We start from the raw sequence: 22,459 nt of genomic DNA on the forward strand, positions 1-22,459 counted from the left end.
GAATCTTCTAAAATAACCCTGTCGTATCTCTTAGCCACTTGCAGTGATGTGCCTTTCTCTGCATCATACCTTTTTCCAATGTCTACGGCAAGATTAGGAGAGTGATGAAAGTCTCTGTGGGTAGATGGCTAAGCACTGTCTTGTGCCTTCCCAGTTCAAACATTACAGTGTGGTATGACATTCATCCCTAATTTCACAGCTTCTAGAAAAAAAAAAGTTGCCTTTCTTCAAAGCCATTGAGATCCTAATCCAGGATATCACCTTTAATATTATAGGTGAGATTTAATGTTACTATTATTTAGGTTCTCATGAATAAATGTAAAATTTACCTAGAAGCTGACATATTGGCATATATTCAGCTGCATATCAGAGCTCTTTTCTTTTTCATCACACTGTTTTCTCCTCCTGAGAACTTTTTTCAGCATATTTAATGAAAACTAAGACAGTGACAAATCAACACCGTATCTCCCACTTCTTTATTTACTATAATTTTGGTGCCTGATGTTATATTCATAAATTCTCAGGAAAGGATTTTCCTCACTGTGTATCTTTATATTTTCCATGTGGTTGATTTTTGTAATTGCACTCTATTTCTAATCTGTTATCTTTTATTGTGCAATAGGGAATCATGGATCACTTGCTCTCATCCTAGTATAATAGAAATATCTAAATACTACACTCACAGATTACCCAGACATATAGTCAGGAAACAGGAAAGTGAGTTAGCTTTCTTGATTTACTAGAATTTTTTCTCTCTCAATAAAGCTAAGACAGTATTATTCGTTAATTAATTATTTATCAAACCTGGTGATTGGCCAAAATTCATAATCTCTTAGGATCTAGTCACAAGCAAAAATTAAAGATCTGAAGATTTCTTCAATAGAAAATGGTGATTATTAATGGAGCATATTTCAAAGGAGTGGAAATATTTTTAAAATATTCTTAGAATATTTAAAATGAGAGATTGCACAAGTGATCAAACACCACTTCATCTTGTATCACAAACATTAAAGAGGAAGGAAAGTATCTGATTGGCTGAAGAAAGGCTCATATAAAGAATGGAAATTATAAAAATATTATGAGAAAAGAACTAATTAAAAACAATATGGAAGTGAAATTTCTAAGAAATAGTGAAGTCCTAAAATTTGATAAGGAGAATCACAAAATATGGTATTCACAAATTCATTCAGTTTAACCATTAAGAACAGCAGCAGCAAAGGATAAAATAGAGTATAGCCTGTTTTTTCATGTGGAGGTGAAAATAAATATAGATAATACCATGAATATTGTAAGTTTCACAAAGACGTGAACTTTTATTTGTTTTATTTTTTGACATATCCCTTAAAATAGTGCCTAAAGCACAGTAAGTGCTAAGCCAAAAACCACACACACACAACACAACAACAAAAAGCAAAACCTGCTGAATGAAGGAATGAATGAAATGTTTCTTTGATTTGCAGCAAAATGAGCTCATGCTTGTGGTCACATACATGTGAAATGTGATATAGGTACCTATGTCTTCTGGAATCAAGTGATACTAAGTAACAAAGAACATATCATGGAATGCCTAGACAAGTCTACCTAAAGCTAAGATAATTTTAGTAGCAGGAATTCTTATAATGTGATTGCAAGGCTACAAGGTACTAGTCATAAGAATTTTTAATTATTTTTTTTTTTGAGAGAGAGAAAGCATAAGCAGGGGAGAAACACAGGGAGAAAGAGAGAGGAAAGGAGAGAATCCAATAAGACTCCGTGTTGTCAGCTTGAAGCCAGATGCAGGGCTCGATCTCACAAATCATGAGATCATGGCCCGAGCCAAAATCAAGAATTGGACACTCAATCAACAGTGCCACCCAAGTGCCCCCCTAAGAAGTTTTAAATAAAGACTCTAAGGTAACTATCAGTGATAACGTTTTTAAAAGAAAGCAAAGGATGACCCAGGGAACCACTGTTAGTAACTCTCTTATTTGCAAACTTAAAATATATGAGGAAAAATCACGAAGATTTGTTGTACATTTTGTATACATTCTCTAACATCCTGGGTGTGAGTATGTTGGAAAAATACCCTTTTAACCACACAGATTTGAATGGTAGCTGAAGGAATAGTGAAATAATTAATTCACTAAATTTAAAAACATTAGGGGCGCCTGGGTACCTCAGTCAGTTAAGCATCCGACTCTTGATTTTGGCTCAGGTCATGATCTCGAGTTTCATGAGATGGAGCCCCTTGTTGGGCTCTGCTCTGACTTTGCAGAGTCTGCTTGGCACTCTCTCCCTCTCTTTCTGCCTTTCTCCCACAAGTACATGTCCTCTCTCTCTGTCTCTCTCTCTGTCTCTGTCTCTCTCTCTTTTCCTCCCTCAAAATAAACATTAAAATTTTTTTAAACATTAATGAGTCCTGTGTAAACAGTGTAGAGTCTGGCCCTTGAAAGATAGGGTCAAAAGTCAGCATGTCCTTGATGAACTGAAGAAGTGGTCAGAAATAATGAAGCTAAGGAGAAACAAATAGCCTCTTCACATACAAAATGTGGAAAAGTTGGCTAGAAACAAATCTGGCAAGGGAAAACAATGCACAATTGAAATAAACGCAAAGATAAGCGTTGGCTTTATGCTTTGTGTGGATAATTAAAAATATGTATTTGATAGGAATATACAAGAGCCTATTTTGAGTACTATGTATATTTTTAGACTACAGAGTTAAAAGACAGATACGACTTGAAATGAAGAGCTACAAATATGGGGTGGGGGTGAGAGGGGAAGAAAGGAAAGGATAACAAAAGCAGGTATAATTCAGTATACAGTCTTGAAGTGTATAAAGTGAAGAAATGATCATCAAATGTTGTTATCTATCCAGATGATAGAACAAGAGGAGTGGGCATAAAGTATTCTGTGAGGGATTAGCTATAAGTCAGAATTTCCTGAGTGAGAGTTATGAAATATCAAAATAGGTTACTGAGGAAGGTTATGTTGCTCCTTTTCCGGAAGGCCTTAAAAATAGGAGAGGTGGAATCTTTATGAAATAATTTGGGGATGGTGTCCGAAGGAGGAGAAAACGATATGACCTTGCGTGGCCTCTGCCAGCATTAATATCTGGCATTTCTACTCTTGCCTTGGTTGAATGGAAATATAGATACATATTTTAAGCAAAAAAAAATAGATTATATTGTACTTTTCTAACATGGCAAAATTTAAATAAATTTTAAAGTGCATCTCCTCAAGATCTGTTTTAGGCAATTAAAATTTCCAATTCCATCCTGAAATTCTCCGTAATAAGAGAAACATTTATTAAATATTTATCCTACCTTTTTTAAAGGAACTGAATAGAAATTGCTATTCATTGTTTTTCAACTCATAAAATATGCAAAATAAGCATTGTTGTATAGTTTTGAATTTTAGAATCCTCAGAAGAGTAGGCAAATAATGATTTGGTGTGTTAACTAGTTACTTGATGGTAATGTTCACTTTTCTAGCATCTAAAAGTGATGTCACTTCTACACTTATCAGAACTCTTTTATTACCAGATCCACCTACAGGCATGAGTGACCCTGATATAAAACTTATTCCAGACGTCTCTTCATGTCTGAAAGGCAGTATTTGCCAACAGGCACTTTCTTACAGGATTAGAAATTTCAGAGATTTCCTGTTTACCGTCTTTAAGGGCTTGGGCTATAGAAGCAGCCATGTTGAGCTTTCACTTTGCCTAATCAGTGGCTCACCATCTTAAATTGAATTCAGGCTTGAAATAATAGGTCATTGTCGATTGTGGAGTTTTTGAATGGCTCTGACCCAGTTTCCTCATCAACTGGTACAATAACATATATAAATACTTAACTGAATATATATGTACCTATGTTTGTACCACAGTGCTCTCCCTATGAAACTAGAAGACTCTGATACATGCTGAAAATATACAAACTATTACTTTCTCATGCTCTGCTATGACAGAGCAAGGCTCTATGATACATCATGGAAAAACTGATGTGAACTTCTGTAATACACCAAAGTGTATTCTTTTTCTTCAACAATTATAAATATATTGCCAATTATGTCAACTGTTTTTATACAATTAATAGTAAATTTTATTAGGTGTGTGACTTATAAAGCTGATCTACATAAAACTACTTCTAAAATAATATATTTAAAGAGTGTGAATTGCATAGTTATAGCCAGAAGTCTCAAACACAAAGAATTCTAAAGAAATCTGTAAATGTATAAAATTCTGAAGTGGGAACTCCACTGCATAAAGAAGAATATTGTGGGAGGCTGTATAATTTGAGGAGATGAAGGAGAAACACAAAGAGAAGGAAGAACAAGAGAAGGAGCAGTAAGGGGTTTGGGGGTAATGATCAAGGTAATACCAGAGTTAATTAGATCTGGGTTACAAACTTACCCAAGGTACTTTAAAGAAGAGCAAGATGACTGCCTCAAACCTGGAGACAAAACAAAAACCAAAAAAAACTGTAATACTGTTTGTATTTCTCATCTTAATAATCTCAATAATCAATGAAGTTGACTCTCCTAACCCATCCTCAGGAAGACACCTGTTTTCATATTTTGTCCCCAGGAGTTCATGGTGAATATATGTTGATTCATAGACATTCACCTGATTTCCCTTGTGAGCAACCAATTCGTTGATAGAAAAGGGGAGAAAACCCATTGATGTTGATGAGCCAGTAAATCCTGATATTCTAATAACAAATATCTAACTCAGGTTTCATTCTTTTCCCCTACTTGGCACAGTGAAGTAAGTTCTTTTTTGCCATCAAGAATAAGAGAATGTTAGATGAATTAAAGCATGCTGATTTTAAAAGTACTTCTTAGATTACTGGGTGCCTGGGTGGCTCAGTTGGTTAAGCATCTGACACTTGATTTCAGCTCTGGTCATGATGTCACAGTTCATAGGATCAAGCCCCGCATCAGGCTCTGCTGACAGCATGGAGCCTTCCTGGGATTCCCTCCCCCACCTCTTTCTCACTCTCTCTCTGCCCCTCCCCCACTCATGCTCCCACATGCTCTCTCAAAATAAACCTTAAAAAAAGTACTTCTTAGATTTCAGTAAAACCTTCTGAACATCATATTTTCTGCATAGAATTTTACCTTGAAAGCACTGTCTTTGGGGCCCCTGGGTAGCTCAGTCGGTTAAGCATCCACTGTTGGCTCAGGTCATGATCTCGCAGTTTGTGAGTTCCAGCCCCGCTTCATTTTTTTTTTTTTTTTTTTTGAGAGAGAGAGACAGAGACAGCATGAGCAGGGGAGGGTCAGAGAGAGAGGGAGACACAGAATCTGAAGCAGGCTCCAGGCTCTGAGCTAGTTGTCAGCACAGAGCCCGATGCAGGGCTCAAACCCACTAACTGTGAGATCATGACCGAGCCGAAGTCGGATGCTTAACCAACTGAGCCACCCAGGTGCCCCTCAAGCCCTGCTTCAGACTCTATGCTGACAGCTTAGATTCCATGTATCCCTCTCTCTCTGCCCTTCCCCACTCCTGCTCTGTGTCTCTCAGAAATAAATAAACATTAAAAAAAATAAAAACAAAAAGGCACTGTCTTGAATAGTACCTTGCTTCATGGAGAAGTAGCAGAGTATGCAGTTCAAGTACTGAGTCTGGGACTAGATTTATATACTCTATAACTATATACTCTAACACTATCTTTGTGACCTTGGGCAAGTAACTTAACCTCTCCGTCCTGCAGCTTTTTTCTGTAAAATGGAAATGATAAAATAGTCTTTCTCATAGGCTGTTGTAAGGATTGCAGTTAATATATGTAAAGCTTTTAGTGCCATAGTATTTTATAATTCGTAGCTGTTATTTATTAAATTTCTAAATATGATTAGTGGTCCAAAGTGCATAATGTACCCTTAGTCCTTTTTTTAATAAAAAAAAATTTTTAATGTTTATTTATTTCTGAGAGACAGAGACGGAGTGCAGTTGGGGGAGGGGCAGAGAGAGAGAGACACACAGAATCTGAAGCAGGCTGCAGGCTCTGAGCTGTCAGCACAGAGCCCGATGCGGGGCTCAAACCCATGAACCATGAGATCATGACCTGAGCTGAAGTCGGATGCTTAACTGACTGAGCCACCCAGGTGCCCGAATGTAACCTTAGTCTTAACTGCTTATGTTGCTTGAAACTGAGGTGAACCAACCTTTCAAAGCAAGAAATGTGGAAAAAAACAGTGTGTGTATCTCAGGACAGTGAGACTCAAAGCAGTTGGGTGGGCTAGAGACCTACAGCTCATGGGTAGCAGAGCCCAACCCAGAGTCTGGTTACAAACACAGCTTTCTTTTCACTCCACTCCACCACTTCTAGGTGCTGTAGAACTATACTGCACTAATTGCTAAATATTTTATTAATATTTTTATTTTAAAAGAACAGCAATTTTCTGGACTTGATATCATATTTATACTTCTTTGTAAAGCTGAAGAATGGTTTTCCATTGTTTCATCAATTATTTAACAATACTATTATGTTTTCTTTGAGCCAGGCACTCAGCAAAGTATTGGTTTAGGACATTTCAGCGGTGTACTGTATTCAGCAGTCAGAGAGAAAACGCTTATTCCTTTTTTTTACGCTAGTATTTCCCAAAACATGTTCTGGATACATTTGGAAATACTCCAGATTCTGGCATCTAGCATACTGAAGAATATGAAAAGTACTGTAGTAAAGAAATTTGTTTTCCTAATTTTTTAATTTCCTGATTTTTTTTTTTTTTTTTTTTTTTTTTGAGGAATAGATTGTCATAATCCTTAGGAACCACTGATCTTTGGAATCCACTCTGGGGCTTCTGATAAGAGTCATGTACTTGCTTCCACCAGTGGGTGCTTCCTTTTAGATCTTTTAGAGAATGGGGACAAAAAAACTTCATTTCAGTAATTTCTGATCTGCAATGGCATGATCTTTTTTACAGGGGAAGTACTGTAATACTTTCCATGTATTAGTATCTGCCAAGGATGACTTGGGCTATCCTTGAAAATAGCCTGGGACAGAATGTGTAGACAAGCTGAGATAAGGAGCCTCCTGCCAGGCCTTCAGCATAGGAACCGACTTAGTTTACCACAGCTCATGGCCGGCTCTCTGCAACACACTTGCCCTGCCCGAGTATATGGAGGAAACATTCTGTTCATCTGAGAACACCTCTATTCCTAGCTCTTTGACAGTTTCACTTTCCATATCCCCTCAGTTCTAAACATGTGGAAAAAGAGATAAAGAAAGGTGATGAAATGAAAAAATGGAGCGGGGAGGGCTACAAAGAGAGAGAAGAGACTCAGATTTACTTGCCTGTTTTGCATGCAATTATGACTGGGTTTTGGAGAGGGAGGTAAGTGTCCTTCAAAGGTCACTTTACAATATAGGCAGGAATGAGAGGAGTTTGCAATGTGAAATATTGGTTAGCTTTGAGAATACAGTCAAACACTATGCTGATTTTTATTAGAATAAATATCTATATCATGATTCATGTAGGAGAGGAAAGAAGACTTTTGATTACCAAAAAAAAAAAAAAAACTTTTCCAACTTATGATTCTTTTTCTGGGCACTAGATCAATTATAAATGAAAATAGATTAGTATTAATTTAGGCTTCATGGTAAATTATACAACTTATCCTATTTTAAAATTGGTAAATTATGTTCATCAAATAGGAAATAAAAAGAAACTAGTACAATAAAGGATCAAATTTATATGAATCCCCCAGAAAGTGGCAGGGTAGGGAGGATTGAAAGTGTATACCTGTTATTTCTTAAAGTTTAGTTGCACAGGGAATTTTGACCCCTTCCTTTCTTAAAGTACTAGTTTTTCATTAGACATTTCTGTTTAACAAATTTTTAAATTAAAGTGTGTCTGTTGCCTTTTACTCTAATTTTTTTATTTATTAAAATTCATAATTCTTAACTTTTGTATTGTTTCCTCTTAAAATGCTTTAATTTAAAAAATATTAGATGATTTAATTTGTCTATTCATTCCAAGTTGGAAATTAGTCTGTTTGGCTTGAGGCTACATAGCTTACTCTCATTAGAAGGGTATGTCCAAAGATATGTGAACATTTCCCATACAGTGAGACACTGGGATTTTCAAATATCGCTGAGATCTTAATCAAAACTGTGCTGATTGCTTGGGAGTTGGCTCCTGTGAGAGAGGAAATAAATCAACCTACCCTAGTGACTCAGGTACATTAGTAATGTAAGATTGTTTATTTCTAGAAGAAAAGAGGAATGATTTTAAAAATATAATTCTGTATTTCACATTTGCAAAATTTTTACATTCAATTTGTCAGATAGCTCATGGTGCTGTGCATATTTAACACAGTAAAAGGAAGTTCCTTCTTCAAGAACTAGTTCAATCAGTGGACACTGATTTAATGAAATATCCACATTTCGAGGGAAGACGCACCTTTGTATTCAGTTAATATCAGTTTAGAAACCTAAATAGTTTCTTGTCAGTGTTTCAAAGTTTTCACAGCTTTTATGAAATTACACAATGTTGAAGTGAAGAAAACAAGCTGACAATGAATTTATGAAATTGAGTTGCATCCAACTGAATTTTTACAAACGGATGTGGTGCTGTTTTTTATTTGAGCCTCATAGCCTCATCATAGAATATATGTATATTATAATTCCCATATCTGTAGATGAGGAAACTGAGGTTTGGGAAACTATGGATTAGCCAAATTTGTAGCAACAGTGACAGAGTATTCATGGAGTATCCAGACTGGAGGAGTCATCCTCCAAATAGTGCCTGACTCCATCTGTATTTTGGATCTGTCCTCAGATGTCATCTTCTCAAATATCATCTTCCCTGAGAGCACTGTCCACCTCTGCCCTTTCCTGTTCAGTCACCTCCTCGCCTGTCCTACTGTGGTATTTTCTTTCTAGCAGTTCTCCGTCTAAAATCATCATACTAATGCGCTTGTTGATTGCCTCTCTCTGCCTTTAAAATGTAAGTTTGGTGAACGCCAGGACCCTGTTTTGTTCACAGTGGTGTCCCTAGGACCTAGCATGATGCTTGACACATTTATGCCTCTGTAACTACAGGTCAGACTTTTTCATTGACATCTGTAATATTAAGCATCATGATTTTGGTTCAGTCTCTGATGACATCAGTTTAGCCAGGGTTTGATTTGATCACGTGGTCCAAGCTAAAGTTTCCTTTAAATCTCTGAGGAGAGTACCCCCCATAGATTCAGTTATGTGTAGTTCATCTGCTCTAAAGCTGTGGCAGGTGGCCCTCACTACATCGTGTTAGAGAATCTGTATTGCACACGTGCACCATAGTCTCATTTCTCACATTGACCCGTTGTCTTTCCTGACCACCAACCCTGGCAAAAGTTCTGAAGTGTTGAAACCTTGTGTCGCACAGCCCCAGTGCATCCTAAGGCGAGCAGGGCTGTCATGTCGAGTCCTCTTGTCCTGGAGTTCTGCACAGATAAAGGGAGGATATAGTTTAGAGAGGAATGCTATAACTACAAAGTGCATCCTGAAGGCCGTTTAACTCACAATGAAGGTCTGTGTTTTAAAATAGCACTATAACAAAGTAACTACAGAGTTTTGGCAAGGGCTTCAACTATTTATAGAACTAAGTAAGGCATAGTAAATAATACCACAGTACCCAGTTCTCCCTTGCCATAACCCCAAACTTATGAGAAACACTGTAATTATATTTTTCTACTTTAAAAAAAAATCATAGTAGCCATTATCAGTTTAACCATACGGAAGCTCAGGCTGAGATTTCTTTTTTAAATGCATAGTTTTGATTTTCAACAGCTGCACTGGGTCTTTAATCATATATTATCTTTATGAAGCCTTTTTCTAACATATGTTAATTGGCTGTTTTCTGTGACAAATTATGAGCTCTTACTTTGATGAGGTTCAATTGCAATCATGTTGAAGTCGAGTACGTAGAGTTTCCACCCCTGCTGGCTCCTCAAACCACTACAAACATCCGCACGTCACTGCAGTGCTGAGTAATGGCAGGATTTGGGCTGGCTGATTTCACTACAGATTTTTTTTTTTCCACAGGATATTTTCAGCTTCTTTGTACTAAATCTGTTGCAGGGTTTGCCCTTTTTAGCAGAAGCGTGCTCTAAAATTAACATCAAACCTTATTGGAGATTACTATAATACAGTGAGAAATATTTCATAATACAACACCCCAGAGTCTTGTTTTGCTTTGCCAAAATTTTAGTATATTTATTATACATTTTTTAAGGTCAGTCAGCTGTTAGGTTGTTTGTAGTTTCTAAATCATCAGCATTTTGTAGTAAATATTTTGAATTTCCCTCTTCTGAGGAGAACAGTTATTTATTGAGCAGATGATTATCTATTTAGCTATCATAAAGAAAACACACATAACTATTTTTCTAGATGTTTCCAAATGTCAATATGTGAAAGATTCTATATTTTCTTTTTTCTTTGTAGTTGTAACCAACAGTTACATCTGTCGGTCAAGGAATGAAAAGAATTGCCATTTTCCATCAAGGTTAATGTCCAATAAGATGCATAGCATCCATTTCAGTTTTCTATCCTAATGTCAGTTTTTAATATATGATTAGGATGAACAGATATGTTCTAATCCATCTGCTCTGAGAACTGTGACAGATAGTCTGCATCAGATACCAACAGATGATCAGTGATAGCTATAATTAGAATAGATGTAAAAATACAGCACATTTGTTTATATTCTCAGAAAAGTAGTCAGGATAATTGATTAAGGCCTTCAGAAACTGTGTCAAACACCAGTCATACTGAGATTAATCTAACTGTGTTTCTGCCTTGACATCGAAGGTAAAGGACTCTGAAAAGTGCAGTGCTCCAAAGCCAGAGCTAGGGGTCAAATTTCCATACAGGTATTAGAGTTTAGAATAAGATGAGCCAGATGTGAATAGGAGCTACTCCTCCTCATGAGGCTGTTTTTAATCAGCTATCTCCCTGGAGTAGCACACAATCAATGAGCTCTAAATCCTGAGGCTACCTGCATTCATAGGAAGGCCTGGGAACATCATTACAGAACTTACAATTGAGCATATGTGAAAAAATTAGAGCAGAAATTAAGGGTAAGAAAGGTTAACTTCAGAAGTCTTTGGTACTACTCTTTTAGCAGGTCTTAAGGAGACAATTTAAATGCTTTAAAAAATATTAAACTCCACTAAATGCAGATACTACTCTATTAAAAGACATTGTAAATAAGCCAAATAGAAAGTTGTTATTGATTTATGTTAGCCAGAAGTGTTTGAATATATATATTATTTTGAGAAGGCACATGTATCACTTTCGGCAAGTAAATTTAAAGTGGTTTTTTTTTTTTTTTCATTAATAGCACTACAGCTAGAGAGAATGGCTTTAGGAGCCCTGTGTGATACTTCAGTGTGACTGCAAAGTCAATTGATGCACTGTATCTTAAGCTAGTGTACACAAGGAAATTTAGTTCCACTTGATAAGACACATACTTAATTGGCTTTAAGAAAATAAACCAAGGTAAAGAATGATGTGCAAATGAAACAGAGAACTTGGCACTTGACTGTATGGAAGCCCGTGAGCCATGTGGCTTAATTGGGGCCAGTTGGGATCATTTAATGATTGCTGTCAGAAGATCAGATTTAATTCTCCTTATAAGAAGACCACAGTGGGATAGAGTTAAACAAATTGTCATCAGAGGTTTCAGATGAACAAAGCCTTAATTAGGTTGATTAGGATGCTGTAAAAGAGATGAAGAGAAGAGAAAAATTGATGAATCACTGGTTTCCATGTTGAGCCACATAGAAATATCAAATATCTATATTTTGAGAGACATTATTAGGTCATTTTGGCTATTATGTATATTAGATGGAAGGCTCTTATGTAAACTTTCTAAATTTCTGAAGTTCAGCTAGAGACAAAAGTAAACGACATTCAGTGTAAATAGTGGGTGATTTATCAAGCTTGTTCTCTATTAATGGATAACAAAAACATTGGCAGAAGGACAGTAGTTATTTCTTTCTATTTCAGGGTCATCTTTAAATATTAAATAAATTAGGAAAATAAATAACAACAGAGGCACATTATTTTTAAGGATGTAATTTTCAATTGTTTAGCATAATATTTGAATACAGAAAAAACAAAGCCTTTACTTTTCACCAGTTATATCACGGTCTTAGTAATATTGCGATTATTTAGTGGTAATAATACTCAGGTGTCTTAAAATGTACTCTTACTGTTTTATCTTCACATTATGAGAGACGAAAATGTGGCTTTTCCATTTGCTGTGGTTTTGAAGGAAAATGTTCTCTCTGCACACACCCAGACACACACACACCGATGTATCAGTAAGGCTGAAAATTGTGTCCAATACATATAGGCTTTTGAGAAAGAAATGTATAGAATATTTCCATTTTAATGATAAAATGTGAAATAAAAAAGACTGAGAAAACAATGAACGTAAAATTTTTTTCTGACAGGGTTGTGAGATGCCTGGAATTCAGATTTTGTTACAATGACACAAAAATGTATAACAACATCTCCCCCATTCAATCCTAGCTTGCTTTGAAGGCTGGCAATTTTGTTTCACTGATATTGGTGTTGTATAGAGCTTTACTTGCTTTGTTCACTAAGAGGGACAAACAATCCAGCTGCAGGTTCTCACTGAGAGGTAACAGCTGGGGAACAGAACACACTCTGTGAGGTCACAAAGTAGCTCTTGCTTTGTGATGAGGTAGTTCCGGGTTTACCTTTGTGGTAAGCCCTCGCACATCACTAAATGGCCTTTGAAAGAAAACGTGGTGGCTGTAACCGTTGTGAAAAATTAGGAAAACAAAGACATGATAGAACACTGAATTAATTACTTAATATGATGCGGAAAGGCAAAAAAAAAAAAACTGTGATGTGGTTCAGTAGTATCAGGCTCTTGACATATTTAGACCATTTGGAGTTTATTTTGGCATGGGAAATGAAGAAGGCTGTTTAAACTGCAGTGTGAAAAAAATGTTCAAGACAAAATATACCAGGGAAGACCATGACGGGGAAGCTGTGCTTCCCTTGTGTTTATTAAATTGTTTATAATGCAACAGAGTTGCTTAAAGGTATGTGAGTCTCCTAAATTCTAGAACTGTGTAAATAAAATGATTTATGTCAGTGATAATGGCAGGTTAGGCCCACTTATTAAGTTAATTGCAGAGGTTTTCAAAACGAGTTCCTTTTTAGCCTTATTATATTTCTGACATACATTTCATCTCCTTTTGTCCTTGGGGAAAGATATTAAAGTAGGACTAGAAGCATTAATGTAGAGTTTTCAGCAGCCGTGGTCATTGGGAAAATTGATATATTTCCCTAGTTATTTCTACTTTTGCAGCCTGAAGCTCTTCCATGACTGATACTTAAGAGAAACTTCTTAATTTTTATAACACTGTAAATTTTTTTTCTTCATATGATGATTATTGTTAAGGAATAAATGAAGCATTACCTGTTGGAACTTGCTCATCATTAGATCTCCAAAGTGAAGTCTTCATGGTGTATGTAAGGAATGTGATTCGTTTGGTAGCCTCATTGTATAATAAGACTTTCGTTCTATGCCTCAAAACTGAAGCAGTCTTACAAGTCATAGATCATGTTTGCAGCACTGCTTTGTACCCACTATGTGTACAGTACCACATGGCCCATAGCCATCCTGCACATCAAGAAGTTGCTTCCCAACTTGTTGTAGGGTAGAACAAGCTAAGCTTCAGACCTGAGCTTCCTGACTCCCAAAATTCTTTCCACTTCCACTTCTCAGTGTACATCACTCTTATTCCATTATATAAATATGACAAAAGATTAAGTATGGAGTATGGTTATCAGCCTGCTTCTGTATAAGCAAAAATACAAAAAATGTTCTCAGAAATAGTCATTAAAAATAGCGACTGAAGAAAATACACACCTGACGTGAAAATCTTAAATTCATTAATCAACTAAGCTATTAGCTCCTACGATGCTAGGAGGATGTGCCTGGCAGTGGGGTAGATAATGTGAATATGAAAGTGAGACAAAGCAGGGTTGGCCCACACATGTTGAAGACAGGCATTTTCAGTTGCGGCAAGTACTGCAAAGAAAGGCATGGTGCTGTGAGTCCTGACCAGGGATTTGTTGTGATCATGAAAGGATGGAGTGCTTCCTGAAGAGGTAAAATTAGAGCAAAGACAGAAAGGAAAGAAAGAAGTTAAGGAGGCACAGAGGGGAAGGAGAAGCGTTCCAGGCAGAGGGAATTGCATATTCAAAGGCCCTGTGGAAGGAAGGAGTTGTGACATGTGTGAGGAACTGACAGATGACATTATTATTTGTATGTGATACTATGTAACTGAGACTTGAAGACGACTCCAAACTCCATCACATTGACACTAAATTAGAATAAGTTGAGAAAATAACTTTGTGTTTGACATGATGGTATCTATCCAGAGGTAAATAATGTTGATTTTTTGTTAGCCTTAGGAAGGTAAGCTTTGACTGTGTGTCTTTAATGAAATCAGCTGGCATTCATAGCTAGGGTAATATAACATAATACACTTCAAGAGACGTAGAATGGCTTTCAGGATCAAGGAAATATTCCCCAACTCATAAGACATCACATAGTTGAGTAACAATAAGAATAAGAATAATAACTGTTATATCTTTGGAAGTTCAAAATACCTCTTAAGCAGAAAAAGAAGTAAAAGTTCTCATTGTTTGTTTTAACCAAAATATAATTACATGCCTCGTATGTCTTTCAAATATGTCACAAAGGAAGAAGTTAAATGTATCTATATGTACCATAATAAGCAAAGTTTTCCACTTCAAATAATAATGAATCATTTAATGATTTGAGTTACTAATACTAGGCTTGCACCAACTGGGCTTACGATCATTTTCATCCCCTACTACACATATAGTTTGTGTTTATATAACAGTATAATTTTTTGCTGGACATAGTGTGCTTGGTTTTCAACCTTGAGTTTTTATACAACTGTACGAAGATGCAAGTGTTAGTGAAAATGTGAGACAATAAAGAAGTTATTTGCTAATATGAGTAAAAGAAAACCAGAATTCTTTCTTTGCAGGTTGACATTACATATTTTAATGTTTGATCATTATTCATAGGCTGTTTTTATTTAAGTGACTGCATTGTGCTTATCGTAGCAAAATACATGCTTTGCAAAGATAAGTTTAGCAGAAGAGAATTAATTTCTTCCCACATCTTTTAATGTGGCATGGCAGTCTCACTCTACGATCAAAACACATAACTGAAGGTTGTGTTTAATTTCTAAATCAAAGTGTTGTGGGAAGATGATTGAAATCTGAAGATGACTCAGATCCACTTGATAATGTGGTTTTCTTCCTACAGAAACCTTATGGTAGACTGCCATTTCCATGTTAGAAGGAACCTAATAGTGAGGAGATTAAAATAAATAGTTTCATTATATACTGAAAGTTTATGTTAGTTTCTTTGGTTCTTACTCTGAATTGTTTTAACAACTTTGAGAGCTGCAATAACATAGTCATCTATTCTCCCGACTCACTATATCTATTTTTTAAACTGGGTGCAAAGAAGTAATGTGTTTTACTATAACAAACATGGACTTTTTTGGACAGTTTTTGTGATTCTATTTTTTACCAAAAATATAATTTATCCAGTTGGCTCCTTGCCTGTATAGAATCCTTTATTTGCCTTGAGGGGTAAATTAAGATTATACGGCTGCATTAGCTGTGTCAGATGACTTCTGTGAGGCATAGTAAACGGTAATTGTGATGTGTCTCCTATTTCACCAAAGTGCATTTGTTTGTTTTCTTGTTTCTATTTCTTAAAACAATCATACAAAATACTCAACTAGAACTGAAATGGATTTTTCTTAGGTGTTTTAAAAATAGAAATTAAAAATTGTGTCCCCATGTCTGGATTTCTGTCATTGTCCCTTATCTGAACCTCTCAAAGGCCTCTCTGTGTGGCGTGCTGCACAGCACACTCAGACAGTTCTGCTCAGAGAAGGAAGTGAAGAGTTTTGGTTCCCATTTTACACTTCTGGAACAGTTTAGGGAAGGAAGCACCTTTACACCTTTTATTGTTCGTGGTTGCTGACATCATATCCTTCCCCGACCAGTCTGTGCGTGTTTCCTGCCATTCTGTCAAGATTCTTCTGTGTTACGGGGAGGGATTTGTGGGAGGGAGGGAGAGAGGGAGGAAGAGCAGCACAAAAAAGAGTGAGGCAGGGAAGGGGGGAGGAGGTGTGTGTCACTCAAGGGAACTTGTTTGTAAATGAGAGAGCTGGGGTGGGAGAAGGATCTTTAGCATCTGTCCACAAGAAATTCTTCTCTACTTGGGTCTCAAAACCACTTTGCCTTCATCTGTCTGCTATGCCAAACTCAAAGTGAACAGAAGCCTGCCATAATGAAGTTCCCCTTTTTAGTAAGCAGCTTGATTTTATTTTTCTTATATTTAGGCTGACAAAAAGAAAAAAAAATGCAGAAGATTAACTCCATAGAGTGTAACTGTGGTAGAGCGTTTCTTTTTCTTTTTTTAATTACTGATTGTTTCTCTGTGGCTCTGTCATTTTCCAAGAACGCTTCTTTCATGTGGAGAGAAGTTAGCGGCAAAAGGCTGCTGGAATTATTTTAGGCTTATGGTTGATTGTACATAATGAAAGTTCTCAGCATAACTTGAGATTCTGCTACATAGGGTTTAGCGATTCTTTTCTTCATATACATAAACAGTTTTAAAAACTACTAAAGTTACATAATCCCTTTTCAGCCTCTCGAGGCCTCCTACAAATTAATACTTGAAACTGACTTTACAAAATGATTTTTGCATAAAAAGCAGGTTAGAGAAATAGTTATGCTCAGAAAACAACTCCTGAGCTATTGTTGACCTTCCTAACTCTGCGTTTTTACTGACAGCCCCTGAAATGTGGTGATCCATAACCAAATGTGCTAAGCCACGTTTCAGGACATATTTTACTTCATAAAAACGTCGCATCATCACCGCGTCGTAGTCTGCATGTGTACATAGTAATAGCAGATTTTGCATTTTAAAAATGTTCAGAAGGCAAGACTTCAAGAAATATTCATTTTTATGGAAAGCAGGAAAATATTTTAATTTTACTGAAATTTAAGCTTGTTTCTCTTTACCTTGCATATTTCAAAAAGGAAAACATCCAGTGGTATTTTTATCAACTATTTTATATACATGTTTGATATATGCATATAAGTTTTCTTAGGCAAAATATTTCCCATCCTTTTTGACAAATTAAAATCCTGGCCATGCTCTTTTTAAAAAGTGTCCGTGAAATATGGGGTGGTGATACGTAGGAACTCTTCTAAGTTTGGCTCCAGAGGAGCGCTCCCTCTGCCTTTCTGAAGAGACTTTTCTCCAGGGCTCTTCTTTGCTTGTTTGGTTATTTGTATTTTGAAACCAGGATCTGTAGAAGTTCTCCCCGCCTTGTCACCACACTCTAATCTGTTCACCCTGACCTTCCACCTTAAAGTGAATAAGCGCTTAGGCAGGCATAGTCCTGTAAGCCGATAGTGCCACCGGCCTCAGCTAAATGAAAAGAAAGGAAATTGTCCCATATGCTTTCGCTGTGGATTCATGGGTTGGCTTTTCCGTGATAGAGGAAGCCTGTTTGTCTCTTTGGGGTCTTGCACATGCAAGGGAAATATCATTCTAACGTGCCGCTTGCTTCTAAGGTAAGACTATAGGAAACACAGGAAAGTTGCCCAGTTGAGTGATATTTAAGACTGTTTCTAAAAATAGATAGATGGACAGTGTTTGGCAACAGTGAATATATAATGCAATTGTGCTTCGTGAATGTTTCATATTGTAATGTGATTTTAATGTCTTATCATAGCTAATTTTTTCATGTGTATTTGTCAAATGTGTGTTATTTATATAACTCTTTAAAACTTTTGAACTACTTCCAACATTTAAAATTACCACTGGAGTTTTTGATGAGCACTGTGTGGTCATGATGTTACTCAACATATATAGTATTCTCAGAGGCACAACTGAGCCGCAGTTTCATAGAAAGGCATTGGGCAAAGGAGAATGGATGGTCTTAGTATTTAAGCAGCACTTAATCCACCAGAACTAATTATATCATAATAGCTTCTGCAATTAGATAACCACAGAAAATTTTAATTTAAAGAAATTTACTCAAGGTGATAAAGAATTTAGAAATTAAATTAAAGAAATCAAAAGACAGCTGATGATCAGACCAAGTGTATAAGAGCTTTCCTGTTCCAATAACTTTGAATTGGAGCCAAATAATTTATTGAATAGCCAGGACATTGGCTTAGCATTACATAATACATGTGGGAATTTTTCAGGTCCCTTGTCAGACACCAACTAAAACAGGGAAATTCTGAGCCATGTGTAAAGTAGTTGCATTCTCTGACATACGACTGGATAGAATAATTGGAGCTGTTGCTTGCAAATGAAGAATCCATTGTGGAATGCTTTCTGGTTAACTTCCACATTTCACGCCAATTCATTTTCATTACATTCAAATATTTTCAGATATAATCTAAAACAAAGTAAAATATATACTTTTAATACTCGAGTTCTCTGGGTTCATTTTATATTATTGATGATCGTTTCTTTAATTTTAATTTATGACCTAAAGATATCTAGTATATAGAGCCTCAAGCTGCTGTGATTTTGTATCTTACCCCCCAAAGACATATGATGTGTCTTTTTAAGGTATTTAAATATTGAGAACTGATGGCTTATTATAAAAAGTGTAGTTATAAAAAAAAGTATCGTTATAAATGGAGTATTACTCTAATTTTTTCCACCATTTCTTTTCTGTGAATGATTATCGTTTTTGATTCTTGTGTTCAAGATATAGCTTAAGGGCTTTCAAGAGGAAAAGGAGATCTCATTGCTGATAGCTGCTTATTATGTAAGATTAAATATCCCATATTATTTTTACAGTGTTCTCATACCAGTGACTTTTTAAAAATAAGATTAAAGGATTTAGATTTAAATTAGTTGACATTTACATATATCAAATAGCACTTTCATAATAGTCCATCCTATTTGCATAACGAGGGACGTTATCACCTCTGCTGTCAAAACACGAGATTGTTTTCCCTTCAGAAATGAATTAGCTGCCCTACTTAGCATACACAGGTACATAGAGGTTCATTAACTCTCTGATTTAGGTAATTTTTCATAATAGAAGGGTGAAAATAGTCACCTGATTTCATTAAAAATATTAAGAAACTCATTGCAAAAGATACATTTCAAGTGTTGAGCTTTAAAGTACAGTTTTTGTCATTTAAATGACTTGTTATGTTACTTATAAGATTATTTTAACAGTAAAAACAAACTGTTCCTATTTGATATGCTCCTGCGTGGGATATACCATGTGCTTTGAGTACTTATTTTCATTCATTTGATTGGCTTACTTCCATATAGTTTTCTTTTTTAAAGAATTAGAATGTGATAGTTCTTATGAAACTGCCTTTCTGTTAAAGTGGCATTTAGTTTTTCTTTTTTTTCCAGCAGGAACGAATGCAGGAATTTGGGAACTGAGCAGTGCAAGTGCTGAAGAAGGAGATTTGTTTGGAGGAAGCAGGAAAGAGAAAGAAAAGGAAGGAAAAAATACATAATTTCAGGGACGAGAGAGAGAAGAAAAACGGGGACTATGGGGAGAAAAAAGATTCAGATTACGAGGATTATGGATGAACGTAACAGACAGGTGAGTGGGGTAAACTTTTTCTTGTATCATTATTTATTGACTATTTACTACATTTCCCCCAGGTATATTAAAGGTACTGAAAACATTTAGAACTTGTAAACATCCATTAAGAGAAGTCTTAGTGAATTAAATGTGGCCAGTTTAAATGCTGTTATTCTATCATATGTCAAGGGGGGAAAACCACCTTATTGGTTAGACAAATGGCTTACACGTTCACGATCATTCACTTTTTATTTCAACATAAATTTTGAATGGGAGCTATCCTTGTGTAACATGAATAGCTTAATAATTAAGAGTTAATAAGCATAACGTTGCTGCACTGCACGCATCATCAAAGATATTCTTATATTCATGGGAATGAGGCATTCTGTGGTCATGCCCTTAAAGATTTAGAATATAGGCTTATAAAAATGGCTTTCATTGTATTCACAGTAAAGGAGACTTTGAAATGTCTCCTAAATATTTAGCATTGTGCTGACAAAAACAACACCCTCACAGAATATTAGTAAGTTAAAACATGTAGGCAAAAACTGTTCATTAATTCATACCATTTTCTTTAAACCATGAATTTCGTAAACAAAGAGACAGATGACGTTACCATTTTTTTCTGCATGTCCAATGATAATACTGTGTGATACCGTTAATCTATTCTTAAAGATTTTATACATCCAGATGCTCTATTCGACAAAGATTTGTATATCATGAGCATCTGTGAATCTACTTTTTTGCTTCACACTTGGGGAGAGTGAATTTAGTTAGGTGATAAAGGGATAGATGGGTGGCTTGGATGCATTCTAATGTTAAATAACAGATAAGGGTTCCTGGGACAAATTGCAGTACTGCCAGATCCCAACCTGTACAAATGGATAATGGAACTTGCAAAACTGGCATTCATTCCTTGACCATGGGAGAGAGGAATGTTTTGCCTGTTGCTCATTTATTCTGGGGAAAGTTAAGAGGATAGTCTTTTTGGAGATGCCCTCACCAGACTAATTTCCTCCAAACAGACACTCTGTGTCCCCTGTTTTCCCTGTCTGTCTTCTTGGAACTGCAAGTGAGACTAGAACTGATTTGTGGTTTAAGATTTTTTTTTTATGTTTTTTTCCAGTTTTATTGAGAAGTAATTGACATACATCACTGAATAATTTTAAGGCATCCAATGTTTTGGTTTAATTTACATGTATTGTCAAATGATTACCACAGTAAGTTCAGCTAACATGCATCATCTCATATAGATATAATAAAAAGAAAATAAAAAGGAAAAAATGGATTTACTCTTAGCAGCCTTTCTGCGTATCACACATTAGTGGTAGCTGTAATCCTCATGTTGTACATTACATCCCTAGTACTTATTTATCTTGTAACTGGAAGTTTGCTACAAACTTTTGACCTCCTTCCTCCGTTTCCCCCTCCCCCACCCTCCACCTCTGGTAATCACAAATCTAATCTCTTTTGGTGAGTTTGTTTGTTTTTTAGATTCTACATACAAATGAGAGCATACAATCTTTGTCTTTTTCTGTCTGACTTATTTCACTTAGCATAATGCCCTCAAGGTTCATCCATGGTGTTGCAAATAGTAGGATTTCCTCTTTTTCATGGCTGAATAATGTTCCATTGTGTGTCTATGTGTGTGTTACAACAACTTATTTATTCATTCATCCATTGATGGACACTTAAGTTGTTGTATGTGTAAATTGTAATGAATAGAAGTTGTTATTTATGCCATCAAAGCCAGTATGTCATTAAGAGATAAAGAACCTTTTTAGATTTTCAAGTTTATACTCCCTTAAATTTATATATTTAAGGTACACAGGACTTGAACTATTTTGGACTGAAACTTGAGTTAAAGGGTAAATAAAGATTTTTGATGGATTTCTTCACTGTTTTCCTATATAGTGTTTATTGCTATCAGTCAAGCCAAAAAGTAATAATTATGTCAATATAAAACCATAGTATTTTTTAGTTGGCTTATACCTTGAAATTGAAATTAAGACTGAAATATTGAACACCATTTACCATTGACTGTTTAGATCCTGTTACTTGGACTAGAATCTATTTTGAGTGCTGACAAAAATTATATGAATTAGCACCTAATTTCATTGATAATACCAGGTAGTTTTTAGGTTCATGAAATTCGTTGTGTTTTCCTTTTGCCTACAAAGAAAGAAGAAAATTTTTGCAGGTTGAATTCATGAACTTTCATTATGCTTTATACAAGAACATAAAACTCACACAGGGATGTAAGAATTGTAACACATACTTTTGAGCTAATAATCAAACATCTTAGCTTATTACGCTGTGTCTACAGTTGCTGTTACTCATCCATGTTAGAGGTCATGATAATTGTAGAAGAAAAACTGTTTAAATTAACTTCAATTTAGATTACTTTTTTAATCCTGAAGATGAATTCCTTCATTCGATTCTATACAATTTAAGATCTGTGTAATCTACTCCAGTCTTTAGGTACATCAGGCTCTTCACTCATACTCTTAAATTGAATTGGTAAAAGTGAAAGCTGCCATGTTTTAATGTACATTTCAGTGACTGTTTTAGGTGGCTACTGACAATCTCAGACATCCATCTTATTTATGAAATGTTTGTTATATGCACCACTCACCTACTACGAGAATGGACATGAAAGTTTACAAGATGTAGGTCACTTCTAATAATCACCACTAGCAAATCCGCAGGAGCCAATCATCCCAAGTGTGGAGGCTCCCCTAGCCTGGGCTTCCTTTAAACTTTGTGTTCACATGTGGAAAAGAAAAATGTTAACTGCTTTGCCCTTTTTGA

At 35.7% G+C, this 22,459-nt stretch overlaps 1 protein-coding gene across 8 annotated transcripts in view; it reads left to right on the forward strand.

Moving 5' to 3' along the window:
- The window catches only part of MEF2C (myocyte enhancer factor 2C), a 152,567-nt gene that overhangs the window by 34,768 nt on the left and 95,340 nt on the right, over positions 1–22,459 (forward strand). For 7 of the 8 annotated variants that reach the window (XM_039219377.1, XM_039219370.1, XM_039219372.1 and 4 more), the window contains exon 2: positions 19,474–19,666. In XM_039219377.1, coding sequence (XP_039075308.1) covers positions 19,613–19,666 — 54 coding nt within the window. In that variant the 5' untranslated portion in view covers positions 19,474–19,612. Of the gene's footprint in view, positions 1–19,470; positions 19,667–22,459 lie in introns of all 8 variants that reach the window. The other variant, XM_039219371.1, reaches the window with a different exon arrangement.

The sequence above is a fragment of the Hyaena hyaena genome, unplaced genomic scaffold, assembly GCF_003009895.1.
Source record: "Hyaena hyaena isolate Hyena2069 unplaced genomic scaffold, ASM300989v1 scaffold_815, whole genome shotgun sequence".
NCBI classification, from domain to species: domain Eukaryota; kingdom Metazoa; phylum Chordata; class Mammalia; order Carnivora; family Hyaenidae; genus Hyaena; species Hyaena hyaena.